The sequence below is a fragment of the Lucilia cuprina genome, chromosome 4, assembly GCF_022045245.1.
Source record: "Lucilia cuprina isolate Lc7/37 chromosome 4, ASM2204524v1, whole genome shotgun sequence".
NCBI classification, from domain to species: Eukaryota; Metazoa; Arthropoda; class Insecta; order Diptera; family Calliphoridae; genus Lucilia; species Lucilia cuprina.
In genome coordinates, this window is record NC_060952.1 from 98,363,862 (window position 1) to 98,379,923 (window position 16,062).

The 16,062-nt window shown below is 26.9% G+C and overlaps 1 protein-coding gene across 1 annotated transcript in view; it reads right to left on the reverse strand.

The window, feature by feature from the left end:
- The window catches only part of LOC111677719, a 49,814-nt gene that overhangs the window by 32,817 nt on the left and 935 nt on the right, over positions 1–16,062 (reverse strand). The window contains exon 2 of the mRNA XM_046949074.1: positions 9,691–10,409. Coding sequence (XP_046805030.1) covers positions 9,691–10,265 — 575 coding nt within the window. The 5' untranslated portion in view covers positions 10,266–10,409. The remainder of the gene's footprint in view (positions 1–9,690; positions 10,410–16,062) is intronic.

Genomic DNA, 16,062 nt, shown 5'->3' on the forward strand with positions numbered 1-16,062 from the left:
TTTCTAACATTTTCCTTTAAAATATTAACATAATAATAGATAAAAATATACATATATTTTCTTTTGTATAATTAATAAATATTTATTTAAACAATTAACAGAATATATACATAAAAGAACTGGATCAAAAAATCATCATAATAATAAAAGAAACTGAAAAACTAACAGTTTAATGTTATTTTAAATTCACACAAAGAAAACTCTAACTCTGTTACAAACTTTAACTAAAGAAGATACAGGTCCACAATCCAAAACCTAAATAAGTAATTAAATATGTATGGAGTTGTGTATCTTCCGTATTTTCACCGTTTAAATAAACAAAATCAGAAAACACTAAAGTGTTAATGAAATTAGCAACCCTTCTGATTTGTTGTTGTTCAGTTACATTTGCTATTTGGAGTTGGTTTGTTGATTTGTTCGTTCGTTCTCCTTTAAATTCTGCTGTGAGTTTTATTACAACAATTTGTTGCTGCTGTTAAATGAACTATATATTGGATCTATTAACTCTATATTGGTTTTAACTAAAGGTTTTTCTTTTCACAATATGTTGTTGTTATTTGGCTAGATTACATATACATATATAGATATGTGTGTATGTATTTGTGTACATAAATTTTCTTGGTCTGTTAAAAGTAAATAATCACAGTTTTGTTTACTTATTTGTATAGATACATCTCATACTTGTATATGTTCAGACAAAACATACTTGTAGGTATTACAACAATAAAAACAACAAAAAAAATAAGTAAATCTTTTAGGGTGCTAATTGACAGAATTCACAATGCATTCGCACGTTGGAATTTCTATTTGTTCAGTGTGGCCGGCCAAAAAGGTGGCACAGAGCGTAAAGTAAAGAGTATTTTTTTTTTTTTTTTTGTTTTTTGGTAGCTGTCCCAAGTCCAAGTAGCGACAATGTGACTGACTTACTGAATGATCTGATAATTTTGTAGTTGTTGTATGTAAATTTTTTTGTTTTGGAAGTTGTTTTTATTTGTATATCTGTATTTATATGTTACATTTTCTCCATTTAATTAGTGTAATTAAATATTTAGAGCGCATTTAACAGTTAGTAGTGTTTTTTTTTTCCTATTTTGACTTGAAATTATTTTTTAAAACTTTTTTGTTGTTATTAACAAATTGTTGTTTTTCGTTATTGGTTGATTGTTTTTACTATATTTTTTGCAAAATGTGTTAAAATTATGATGTTAATTAAAATTTAATTAAGTTTAAAGTAAAATGTTATACTTCTGTAAATTTTGAAAGAAAATAGCTTGAGTTAGAGTTTTTAGTAAAAAATTTGTTTGGATTGTTCTCTAGAAAAGTTGCTATTGCCTAAATAACTTTAGCTATAGAAAAGTTGCTTACTCCAAAGACACTCTTTCTGAAGAAATGTTGTTTCTAATAAATGTTGCTTGTACTAAAACAACAAAGTTGCTTGCGTTACCTAAAGCAACTTTTTTCATTGAAAAGTTGCTTATTCCAAAGACACACTTTCTGCAGAAAAGTTGCTTCCTAATAAATGTTGTTTGTACTAAAGCAACATTTTTATAGAAAAGTTGCTGGCATTAAAGTTTTTTATAGAAATGTTGCTTGAATTAAAATAACTTTTTCCATAGATTACCACAACTTTTTTCTATAGAATTGTTGCTTAGATTGAAGCAATTTTTGTCTAAAATAATGAAACTTGTTTCTTCTACTAAAGCAATTATTATATAGAGTTGTAACTTTTTCTAAAGAAAAACTGCTTTTACTCAATCAACTATTTCTATAGAAAAGTTGCTTGTACTAAAGCAACTTTTTTTCAAAACAAGCTACCAGTACTAAAGCAACTTTTCCTGCAGAATTAAAGCCATTTTTATTATATAATAGTTGCTACATAAAAGTTGCGGGGACTAAAGCAACTTTTTCTAAAAAACAATTTCTTATTTAGTAAAAGTTTTACTTTTTCTATAGAATCATTGCTTGTACGAAAGCAACTTTTCTTATAGAACAGTAGATTGCAACAGGCGCGGATCCACGGGGGAAAAGGAAAAGCAACTTTTTCTATAGAAATGTTGCTTTGACTCAAGAAACATTTGTTATGTTTATGTTGTTCAAATCAAAGCAACTTTTACTAAAAAAACTAGACTTAAGTATCTAGAAAAGTTGCTTATACAAAATTATTATTTTTTTCTATACAATGTTTTAAAAACTTTTGTTGCTTTTAATATGTGTTTAACGCCCTCTGTCATAATTTTGTTTATCCGACACAAAACAAGCAACTGGGAGAAAAAACGTTAAAATAATAACAAGGATCAAAAGGTGTTAATCAAGTGCAGAAAGAAATTAAAGTTAACAAGCTTGTTAAAAACTTTGTAAATATGTATGTATGTAATAAACAGAACAGAACAGAATAAAAATATGTGAAAATTAAAAGTTAAGGCGTAAAATTTTTAAATACCTAAGGTGTAACGAAGAAAAAAAATTACAAAAAATATTTTAAAAATAAATATGAAATTTTTAAATAAATATTAAAAACTAAACTAATTTATAAATTATTTTCAAAATTCAATATATCTCTTCTTAATTGAAGCAAAGAAAAAATTCGTTCACACAATAATCGCCTTTATGCTGCTATCCCCACACACCCACCTTTCACACTCACAAACCTCACCTGTATGTTTATTGCATTGAATTTTTGTTTTATTTTTCAATTTTAATACGTTTAAAATTAAACGAAGAAAAAACTTTATAAAAATGATACGTTTAAAACACCTTAAGATAGAACAATATCGTAACGTTGCGGCAAAAATTATATATAAAAAAACTAAAGGTAAACGTAAAGAATATGTTCAATTTAAGGGTCGGTGCTTAACCTTGTTTCTTTTCATTATTTTAGATTTCATTTTTTTTTTTGAGCAGTTTTCTTACCACCAACTATTGAGTTTATTTTTAACGAAAATTACTATTAAAACTGCAGCAGACCAAAGTTAAAAGTAGAATTTTAAAGCTTTAAAATTTATATATTCGCTTCCATACATTCGGACAAACATACAATTATGTCTATAGTGGAGCAGTTTGGCAAATGGTGCAAGGCAGAAGAAGGCAACAGTGGTGTTAAATGTGTTTAAAACATATGTAATACTTCTAGTTAGTTAGTTAGTTAGTTAGTTAGTTAGTTAGTTAGTTAGTTAGTTAGTTAGTTAGTTAGTTAGTTAGTTACTTACTTAGATAGATAGATAGATAGATAGATAGATAGATAGATAGATAGATAGATAGATAGATAGATAGATAGATAGATAGATAGATAGATAGATAGATAGATAGATAGATAGATAGATAGATAGATAGATAGATAGATAGATAGATAGATAGATAGATAGATAGATAGATTGATAGATTGATAGATAGATAGATAGATAGATAGATAGATAGATAGATAGATAGATAGATAGATAGATAGATAGATAGATAGATAGTTAGTTAGTTCGTTGCATATCAACTTAGTTACTTAGTTATTTAGTTAGTTAGTTAGCTAGTTAGCTAGTTAGTTAGTTAGTTACTTAGTTAGTTTGTTAGTTAGTTAGTTTGTTAGTTAGTTAGTTAGTTTCTTAGTTTGTTAGTTAGGTAGGTAGGTAGTTTGTTAGTTTGTTAGTTTGTTAGTTTGTTAGTTTGTTAGTTTGTTAGTTTGATAGTTTGTTAGTTAGTTAGGTAGTTAGTTGGTTGGTTAGTTAGTTACTTAGTAACTTAGTTACTTAGTTAGTTACTTAGTTAGTTAGTTAGTTAGTTAGTTAGTTAGTTAGTTAGTTAGTTAGTTAGTTAGTTAGTTAGTTAGTTAGTTAGTTAGTTCGTTATTTCTAAAGTTATCTCTAAAGATTTCTGTAGAAAGGGTGCTTGGAGTAAAGCCGTTTTATAAATCGGTTTATTGTATTACAGAAACATTTGTTTGTTAATCTAGTATTACTAGTACTAAACTCAAATTTAGTACAAAAGTCAAGTTTTTAGCAAAAAATCCTAATTTCAATAAAAAAGTCATCACCAAGTAATATTTAATTTCTAAAATATCTCCCTCTTTTCAGTTGCCTTTACCACTGTTCATTCAACATAGCAAACGTCATCATCGTCATCAACATTGCCATTATCCACATCAATATCACACAAGTATTTTTTTGGCCAATGTTTCACACAAAACTAAAGAATACAACAAGTAAGTACGAAACAGTTTATTTATTTTTTTTTTTTGTTCAGCCAGCTTTACTTCAAAAAGTAAAGTAGTTTAGTGTAAGACTGTTTATAGCGATTTAGTTTTTTTTTAGTTTGCTGCTGTTGTTTGATTTTTTTTTTGGTTTGTGGTGGCTTTAACTTATTGGATTGCATTAAAAGCACTAATTAATTGGAACAAAATAAAATGGCTTTAAAACGTTTTATTTTCGCAGCATCTCCAATGACCACGCAGCAGCTCACAGTGTCAGTCCGTCTGTCTGTCTGTCTGTCTGTCTGTCTGTCTGTCTGTCTCTCTTAGAGTTTGAAGAAGAGATTACGACGAGTAGATAAATGGCAAACTACAAGCTGGCTGCTGCTGCAACAGCAGTTTCCACACAAAGGTCATTTAATGAACTAAAATACGAATGAACAGAAAAAATCAACAACAACAACATCAACAGCAATTCAGACAAAACCAAGTTAAGCTAGATTGTTATTTTTTCCAAATTCCAACCCACACGCCCTATACTCGTAATGCTCTATTAATGTTAATGTCGTTTTTTGTTTTGTTTGCTGGATTCTCCAGAGAAATGTGAAAATTATTATAATTGAAAATTAAAGAGGAAAATAATTGTTATAAATAAATCTTTAAAAATTAATGATCATTTATTTATTTACATAAAAACTCATTATTCTTATAGCAGTGACTGCACTTTTTTGTTATAATAAATCATCTTATAACCAGACGGAGCAACAAATGACAATATTTTTTTTCTCCCTCTCTCCTTCCGACTTAATGTTGACAAATTGCTACTGTCACAGCTTATCAATAAGTCTATAATATGTTTGTTTGTTTGTGTGTGTGTATGTTTTTATTTAGTTGATCTATTCTGAAGTGGCGTTTAAAGCCACTCCACAAGTTGATGATTGTTGTTTTCTGAGTTGAAGGTGCGTCATTCAATCTCTATTTTGTTGTTGTTCTTTTGTAATGGAAAATGTCTGCTACTTATCACTTGCCACACAAAACGTATCTAAAACATGATTTGAATTTCATCTACATTGTATTGAATGAAAAATGAACAATAATTTTTTGTAAATCATATTTAGTATTAAAAAAATGTTTTATATGTTTTGGTGGGAAGTTGGAATTAAAAATGTTGAATGGAATATTTACTACGACATTGAAATTTTCAACATCAATTTTTAACATTTTTATCTTAAATTGCAATTTTAGAACAAAAATAAAATTTTGCTGCAAAATTAGTACAAAACTAGAAATTTATTACAAAATTGGTGATCTTTATTAGGTACATGACATTTAGTACCAGTAATGAAACTTTAGCACAAAAATTAAATTTTAGTATTAAAAAGTGTGGCTACTGTTTGGCTAATGGTTAGATCGGAAATCATGGATTAGATTCCCACCTGAGGCACTACTAAGGAGGCGTACAACAGACTCAATGGTGATGTAGCTGTAATTATATGATATTTTAGTACATCACTAAAATTGTAGTACACAAATTTGATTTTAGTACAAAACTCAAAATTTATTACTAAATCGATAATTTTAGTACTAAAATGAATTAAGTACAAAAAATAAAAGAAATATTTAGTATATTAAGTTCTTAATAAAATTTTTTTATTAAAATAAAATGTTTTTAAATAAAATCTTTGTACGAAAATTTAGGTTAATGAATTTAGTACTAAAATTAAATTAAGTAAAAAAACATTTTAGTACAAAATTGAGGTTTTATTAGCAAACTAAAAACTTGTATAAATATGAATTTTAGTACCATGTTAGTGCAAAATTTAAATTTTAGTACAAAATTATCATTAACCAAATGTATCAATGAATAAGACAAAATTTTAGCACTTAACCAAAAAATTTAGTACAAAAATGAAATTTTAGTACAAATATGAAATAGTACAAGATGAAACTTAAGCGCTAAATTAAAAGAATTTAGTACTAAAAGTAAATTTTAGTATAGAAATGCGATAATGGTAAAAAATGTTTAATTTAGTACAAAAAAAAATTGGATTTAAACTATTTACACTACAAATGAAATTTTTAGTACAAAAAGGTTTAAATCGAAAATAAAATAGTACAAAAATGAAATTTTAGTACTAAAATTAAGCTTTATTAGATGTAAAACCTAAAAATATGGGATTCAGGTATCTTCGGCAGCCGAATCAATACCTAAACCAAATATCTATCACGCTCAACTGACAGTTAGATGGTGCTGATTCGTTTAAAGTGAAAATTGGCCAAAAAATTACTGAAATATTTGGTGAGTCGTGAAAGCGTAATATTCCATTATGAAAAAGATTTGCCACATGTTGCAGTACATTTTAAATATTATAAAAAACTTTTTAGAAAATTTGTTGCCTCACTCCAAATGAGTTCTAAAATTAGTTTTAAGGTTGTTTGCCATTTAATTCATTAATTCTAAAACTAATTTATTATTTTCCTGAATTTTTTTTATATATACAAATATCCTTTTGTTTTAAAATCAACTTTAATTAGTTTTCTTACGCTTTGGCGTCCTTTTTTCCCTTTTTGTGTACTAAGATCTTTGTTTATTTGTGTTAGCTGTCTGTGAAAACAATCGGAAACACTAATTATAAGTCTTGTTCTATTTTAAACCTCATTTTTCATCAAAAGAAAAACTTTAAAAGAATTAAACAGGATAAAACTAAACAAAAAAAAAACAAACTCGGCTAAAGAATCTGTACAATGTAACGACAACTGAATACTCATACACACAAACACATACTATACACCTACAAAAACATGGCCTCTGTATTCCTAAATTGAACCCATTATTGTGGCGTTTGCACTTTTGAAAAGTTTATTTTCAACATGTTGATTTTTTTTTTTTTTTTGTATTCCAGCTCAAATCTTGATAAGCATTAGTAAAATCCGCAAAAAAAATTAACAAAATAAAGAAAGAAAAAAAAAAACAACCACCAAAAAAATTTTTTTAAAACTTTAAGAACACAGCAACAGTAAAGAAACACTATCAGATATTTTTTTTGTAGAGTAAAACCTGGTGCAAATATTGTCAGTAAATTCAACACATTGAACAGAAAACTGAATAACATAACAAAAAGTACAAAAGCAACATTAACTACAAAAAAACAACAACAGCAAAACGAAGATTGAAACGGTTTTGTATAAAATGTTTCGTTTTTATTTCCAAAAAAAGTATTTTTTTTCGATTTAATTCACAAAAACTTAAACAAAAGATTTAAGCAACAAACTTTATTTATTTGTTATTACTCTCTAACTCGCTTGCTCTCTTACTTATTCACTCATATACGGTTAGTAAATGTAATAAACAAACACAAACTTATTAATACGTGTATGTGTGTCTGTGTTTTGAAATATGACTTTTACAAGCCAGGAATACAATTATTGCTTACAATTGAGTATTTTTAAGGGCAATTTTAGTCTAAAAAGTATAATTTTTTTTTAAGAAATTTAAATAATTTTTTCTTTTAACAAATTAAATGCAAAAAATTATTATTTAGTTTTAGTCAAATTTTAAAATCCAAATGCTTGATTTTAAATTTGTATATTGTTCTAATCGTGGTACTTTGAGTAAATGTATTTTTTGTGTTTTTTATTATGTGAATAGAACAGATTCGCAAATCTCTTGCATTTTTGTAATTTATCGTCAGCTACTATGCGACAGCTACCGACGAGATATTGCAAAAAAGTAATAGTCGTAAGCTAGAGCAGAGACAGTCAACACTTTACTATCCCTAAGAAGTCTAGAAAGTAGACGCTTAATGAAACTTTAACAAAAAGCTCATTAATCCTTTCGACTAGATGTCACTTTGCCATTTAAGGAGACACAATTAACTTCCTTTAAGGACAAAAAACATGTGGCAAGCAGTAACCTCAAGTTGTGGATTAAATAGCTAGTTTGTCATTCAGCTTAGTTTTGTTCACTATTGTAAGGTTTTGAAACTTTTCTATGGTGTCCATAGAATACTTCAGAAATCAGTTCATTCGTGAATGATTTTTGTACGAAATTGTCACTTTCTTTATTATATTAAGTTCTTTTCTTCAGTAATTTCTCTTTTAATTTATTAAGAGAAGAACCAGTTCAAAGCTAGAGGATTTGAAAAAGCTTCTGAAACCAGTTATTCAAGGAAACTTTAATCAAGAACAACATTTACTTTGGATTAATTCTAGGACTAGTTCTCTCGTTTCCGTAACCAGTTCTTTGATAAAGGACTTATATTTTTGGATTAATTCTAGGACGAGTTCTCACCTTTCCGGAACCAGTTCTTTGATAAAGTATTTACATTTTTAAATAAAGATGCTGAAACAGTATTTATAAAACCTTTCAGGAACCAATTGTTTGATTAAGGATTTATATTCGTAAAGGTTTTGAAACCAGCTCTTAATTGGAACTAGTTCCAACGTAACTTTAAATAACAAATACATATATTTTGGATTCATTATGGAACTAGTTCTCATTCATGATTGAAATTAGTTCTAAAAATATTTAAAGTTTTTAAAGAAACATCCGAGAACCAGTTCTTTGATTAAGGATTTGTATAGTTTCCTTGCTAGTTGCAAGGAAACTATAGGCAACAAATACATCATCATAGGATTGATTCTAAAACTAGTTCGTGTTCATCATTAAAATTAGTTAAAAAACAGTTGAACCATTTATAAAACGCTCACAGAAGCAATTCAACAAGTTCTTATTCATAATTGAAATGGGTTTTAAAATCATGTGAAACATTTATTGATCGTTTCTTGAACTAGTTCTCTGATTAAGGATTTGCAATTGTAAAAAAAAAGATTCTGAAATCAGTATTTCATTCTTTAAAACTATTTTGATATTATCTTTGGAATAATTCTAGAACTTGAAGGAGTGATAAAAAAAGTCACACGTTCCAAAGTTACTATTAAAACAATGAAAGTGCACCCATTCCAGAACTAGTTATTTTGGAACAAGCTCCTTATACTGATTAATTTATCCTCCATACAACTTGTGTAAGGTCACTAGTTGTAAAGAAAACTCTTCTTGGCGGGATTGAGTATTTATGCTTCTGAATAGCAACATGTTGTAGAGAACACTTTTATCATGGTCACATCTAGTTTTCTTAAATTTATTCACGAATATTCCCTTTTATCTCTGAAATTTTCAAACCCATTATTATGTGATTTTGCATTTTGGATGACGATATGTTGTTAAACTTCAATAACATTTATATTGGCAGCAATTGAAGGTTAAAGTTGGTAAAAATATTAAAACCAGAATTAAACATTTTATTTAATAGAAATAACAGCAACAAAAACAAAACGACAACAAAAAATGTATTTTAATTATTTTAAGAAAAAAAATACAAGTCGTATTCTTGGCTTACAACAACCACTATAAAAATAAAGTAGTAGAATACTTGTTGTTGTTGTAAATATATGTATAATTTAATAAATGTTAAAGCCTGACAACTGACAGTTTTGGGAAAATTGCATAATTTACTTACCGAGTAAACATGGCAGAATGTTGTTGCTGCTGTTGGTTACTATGGGTTTGTGATGGCTGTTGACTTTGTGGTGTTTGCTGTTGTTGTTGTTGTTGCGGATGTTGACCAGTAACATGTGAAGTTGGTGGCTGCTGCTGTTGTGGTTGTTGATGATGATGTTGTTGCTGCTGCTGTTGTTGTTGAGCTTGCAATTGTTGATGATGTTGCTGGGCAGGGGTGTGTTGATGCTGCTGTTGTTGCTGCTGCTGCAGATGAAGTGTTTGCTGCTGCTGTTGATGTTGACCATGCTGTTGCATGTTACCAAGCTGAGGCGGTAATATTGCTGCATGTGTAGCCAAATGATGCGGATGTATTTGTAAATGATGATGAGCTGGATGATGTGAATGTGTATGATGGGGATGATGATTTGTTTCAGCCGTTTGCACTAATTGTAAAGCATGCGCTGGATGTTGAACATGATGATGATGCATTTCATTAACCGTCACCGGTAGGTGAGGCGTTGGATTACTCAGTGCTGCTTTTTCTAAACATTTATCGGGATACATCATCATTAATTTTATGGCTTCTATATGCATGTGTTGTTGTTATACAAAAACAAAACAAAAAAACAAGGTGTGAAATGCTAAATTAATGGGTGCATAATAATTGTTGTTGCTATTGCTGCTATTCAGTTGTGTTCTTTTTAATTTACTCTAAACACTAATAACAAGGTTAAAAATCTGCAAAGATAGAAGATTTTGTTTAAAAGAAATTAACAAATAAGGAACTATTTAGCAACATAACTATGCATTTTTTCTAAACAATTAGTAGAAAATGTAAATGTTATATTGTTTTTTTTTTTTATTGCCTTCAAATGTAAGCTATTGACAGTGAACATATTTAATTTGACATTTATTGTAAGTGTTGAATAAACAATGAATAAAATACAAAATTTTTAAGTGAATGTTTTTACACCTTCTAATAATGAAATAAAATTTTATAAAAAATAAACATCCAATTATTTTAGTTTTATTTAAAATACATTGTGTAAAAACATTATTAAGTACAGTTATTTTGTTCTTAATAAAGTTTTTACATGTCTCTTTGGGATTTATTGGAGAATAGTTCCGTTTTAAAGTGTTTATAAACTTTTTTAAGAAATTGAGTTAAGAAGCAGTATAAAAAAATATTTTTGTTTCCTTGAGGGAATACAATTTTTATTACTTAAATGGGTAGAAAAAAAAGTACCAAAAAGGGGATTTTTGATTTTATACGAACTAATTGAGTCAATTTTAATAAAGTATTTGGTAAATTTAGTAGCACTTCATATGCTAATGGGTTGTTACTTGAAACTCCAGTAACAAGAACTACAGTTTTTGGTACTTTTTCGTTTACAATCTGGTACTTTTTGAGTTGTTTTTATAATATTGAACCTAGAAACATGAGAGTAAGCATGTGAAGGCCGTAGTTAAAGAAAATCTATAAAATAGGATTTTTTGGTACTTTTTTGTTCTTCAAAAAGTAGTTTTTATAGTATTGAATCCATTAACATGAAATTAAACATTGTGGAAAGAGGGTTTTCGTACTTTTTCAATACTCAACAGATACTTTTTGAGTTTTGGTAATATTGAACCTTGAACCATGAAACTGAATATGCAAAGTCCTAAGTAAATGATAATCTATAAACGCGAACTTGTTGGTACCTTTTCGCTCTTCGACTGGCACTTTTTACGTTTTCGATAATATTGAATAAAAAAACATACAATAAAACACTCAGGCACTTGATTAAATGGCAAAATGTATAAAGAAGTTTTTAGTACACTTTCACTTTTCAAATGGTACTTTTTTTATTTGGTAATGAAAATCTATTAAAGGTTATTTTTTGACACTTTTTCTTCTTCATAAAATTAGACTATCTTTAGTGCATTTTCGTTTGTAATATATTTTGAAGTTTCTATAAAATTCCTAATTGTATGGAAATCTGTATGAAAGGAATTTCTAGTACTTTTCGTTTTGGTAGCTAGAAACAAAATCAATATTTGACTTCGTTAAATGTAAACAGATATCAAGCTTTTGGTATTTTTTTGGTACCTTTTGTATATTTTCTTCTAAAACAAAGAAATTTGTAAAGCAATTTAATGAAATTACAAAAATATGTATTTGGAAAGACCTATTAGAAAGTACCTTTTTTAAATATTGATATTTGTGAGAGTAAAAAGGAAAACTCTGCTTACATTTGAATTTTTTTTTTTTCAAATCTTAAATACGCAAATTTTTCATACAAAATTCCTACTATAAACCATCAATAACTTTATTAGATATTTATGAATATGGGAATTAGTGTTTTAAAGGCAAAAACGCACAAATTATTTTGAGAAATTTAAATTAAACGGGTACATACGGAAGGAACAAGTAGGAAATACATTTTGGAATAATAACAAAAAGGAATTTTGTATCAATATGTACTAAATATTCTATAATTTGTAATAATTATATTAAAAAGTAAGAAACGGCTCAATATTGTAGTACTTTTTTGGTACCTTTTGTTGATATTAATATAAATCAAGGAAATGACTTCCCATATATATGTATATTTATACCGACGGAAATTGAAACGTCTAATCAATACCCAGTCAAATGAGGAGTATCTAGCAAAAACTCCTTAATGTGTTAATGTGGAGTACCCAGCAAAGACTTCTTAATGTGTTGTACTTATCGTCTGCATTACTTTAAAGTACTCTGCTAATGATTTTCTTTTAATCTGATGAAAAATATTTTATTTTCGGCTTTGATTAAATTTGTATCTGAAAACCTTTATTTGATGCGTAATAACTTAGCTAAACAGTGGTGCAGTAAAGAGAACATTTAAATAACAAACCGAAGTTCTTGGTTCGTATACTCACTGTTTTTTTTTTTTTTTTTTTTTTTTAAACTAAACCACTTATTCGACAACTTTTTTGTAAGCTAAATTGCAAGTACTCCTTTAAATACCTATTTGTAAGCGAGCGTAGAAGTACTTGCCTGCAATGACATCACCGCGTTAAAATAATGAGTTAAAATGCTAATGATGAAGTAGTGAAAAAAGGTTGTATGTATTAGCATTTTAACTCATTACTTTCAGATTTTTGTTTTATATGGCAACTAATGACAAATTTAGCAGGAACTTAAACTAGTCATGAAGTATATACCTATGACGTCTAAGGAAAATTTCGAATAAGGTTGTTAGCACAAATCTTTTTTAATTTCAAATTTTGCTTTTACAGCAGAAGGAAGTTTTTCGAAAATCATTTATTTAATTTCTAGAAAAATTGGCAATCGTTAAAAACCTATTGCATCAGTTGTTTCTAAAGAAAAATCTAATAATTAATTAGTCAAATATATTCTTATTTTATCCAATATAAAAAGATTTAAATACATGCCGAATATATTTATCTTTTATAAATAATTTAAACTTTAAAATAAACAACATTTAAAAGCCTAATATATCTTTCAATTTTTTTTATTATTTATTTACTAATTATTTAAATTTAAAGCTAAAAATAAATAAGAAATAAATCGAAATTCTAAAATACACTCTAATGGCCAAAATTGAGTTGACCCAAACAAAAGACTTAAGCAATGAACTCTAAAAGCGTTTGTATAAACAAATAAAATGATTACATATATAAAAAAATATAAAAGTATTAAAACTAATGCTAAAAATCAACATAAATATATAAACATTTGACGTCATTAAATCTAAATAAATCTAATTTATTTTGTTAAAAATTTGAATTGTTTTCTTTAGCTATTAGTACTTTAGTACTACATATATAACTGTTATATATCTAACCAGATTTCAAATTATAAAGTTATTAAAATTCATTTTTAAACATACACATGACAAGAGGAAAATACATAGTTAAATATTTTGTAGGTTGGCGCCATTAGTTTATAAATAAATAAGGAACGCACACACGACAACACACAAGTGTTACGTTTGCTGCTGTTGAATGCTAATGCTGCTGCTGCTGCTATTGCTGCGGCACATGATGAGTTGTATTTACTTTGTAAATAATTTAATAAAATCTTAAAGTACTTTTAACATTTGATATTCCCAAGAAGTTTTGACATTTCTTTGGTTATTATTATGACACTATGGTTTGTGTTTTCAATTTTTATGAATATCAAGTATAAATAATGAAGTTATATGAAAAACTTACTTTCATTTTATAAATTAAATTTTTAATTTTTGATTTTGTCTTTAGACAAAAAGTGTTGAACAAAAAAAATTTTGTTTCCCCCTTTTTTTTAAATATTTTATTTTTTATTTTGTTAGCAAAAGAAACAAAATTATAATAAGTCATCAATCATATTGACTTGGCTATGGCTGTTTATGATCTGGTAATTGATCTTCTGCCCTAAAATCTTTTCTATTGTTTACTTTGTTTTGTGTTTTTTGCTTATTTGAGTTTTTTTTTATTATTTAATACTTTTAAAGTCGAAATTAATTCACATACTCTTCAATTGTTAAGGGAATAAATATATATTTATAGCAATCTAATTTTGTATTTAAAAGGAGTGATTTCTTACGCAAGTTTTTTTTCGTTTTAAACACCATTTCCAATTAAAAGAATGAAAATTTTTTTCTTTAGAAAATTTTTATGTTAAAAAAGATTTTTGGTGCAAAATCTTCTGGAATTTATAAAACAAATATTTAGTGTAAAGTTTATTCTCAGATCCTACTAGAGATGAGAAACCCAATATTACATTCAAATGTTATTGCAGAATGTAGGATTTTCTTTTGCTTTACCTTTTTAAACCCAAGATTCTTTTGAAATTTATACAGAACTAAACATTTATAGGATTTTTTTTTTGATTTCATAAAGATGTAACATTTAAAAAAAGTACTAAAAAACTCTCCTTTTTCCCTTCTTTTGTCATCTTAGACTAGAATTAAAAAAATACATAAATTGTAAAAATTTTTAAAGCTTCACATCAAATTTTGCAAATTTAGATTATAAATTAGAAAAAGTACCAAAAACTTACTCCTTTTTCTACCAAAGTTCTAAAAGTACTAATTTTCTTCCGGTTAATATGTAACAAAACCTTTTTGCATTTTATTAGCATTGCATTTCCTTTTCAATTGCATTTTAAGAACAACATCGACAAAAGGTATCCAAAAACTACTCCTTTTACCCTTTTTAATATGTACTAAAAAGTACTTTTTTATAAAACATATAAATTTTAAATCAATTTCTTTGATTTAGTAAAAACGTATCAAAAAAGTACTAAATTATTACGAATTTTTGTAATATTTTTTAACAGTTTTTCATATTTGCCTAATATGCAATACACATTTTATAGATTTGGAACAATATCGACAAATGGTACCAAAAAACTACTAAATAGTTTTAAAATTTTAATAGTTTAGTTTGATTATCAAACTATTTGTGAGATTTTATTTCAAAATTTATAATGTTTTAACAGAAATCCCTTTTTACCCGTTTTACGCACATAAATCTTGATATTCGAAAACAAACTTTACATATTACATATCAAAAAGTACTTTTCAAATACAAAGTTGTTTAAACACATAAAGTATGTTAATAAATTTAGAACTACAGCCACAAAAAGTACCAAAAAAGGTACCAAAACGTTAAAACTGGTAAAAATGGGCAATTGTGTAAAATATTCCTAAGAATTTAAATTTTACTGTAAACAATTTTATACATTTTTTGTTAACTTTTTTACTCTTATTTTAAAAACTTACGAAATTAATAAAACAATTTTATACAATTACTAAAATATTCTTATAAAAAGTACTTCTTTGTAAAGTACTCTTTTTGAATGGCAAAATTTTAATTTTCTTTTTATAAAGTACTCTTTCAAATGAAAACAAACAAAGAAAAAAGTACTTTTTTTTAATAAAAATTTTTGCAAATAGATAAAACTTCTTAATAAATTTCTTTGATTTAGAACTAGAAGCGCATAAGGCACCAAAATAAAGTACCAAATCAAAATAAGTACCAACAAAGTTTGAGTTTTTTTAAAAATCTGCTAAAATTGCTAATAAAATATCGTTTGAAGTAGACGGACAGACAGACATCGTTACATCCAATCAGAAAGTGATATTGAAGCGATTGAAACATCCTCTGGTAAGTGAGGATACCAATATTTTTAATCGTTATAAACAAACATAATACCCTCTGCATTATAGAAGTGTGGGCTATAAATACCTTGAATATAGCGAAAACTATGAGTTTTCAAGCTTTATGAGGAAATATCTCGAAAATGATAGAAGATACAGCAGATCTTAAGATGTTTATTTTAAAGCTGGAAGAATAGACTTTCCAATGACATATATTTATTTCATATATAAAGTTATCTTGGCGCTGATATAACGTCTCAAAA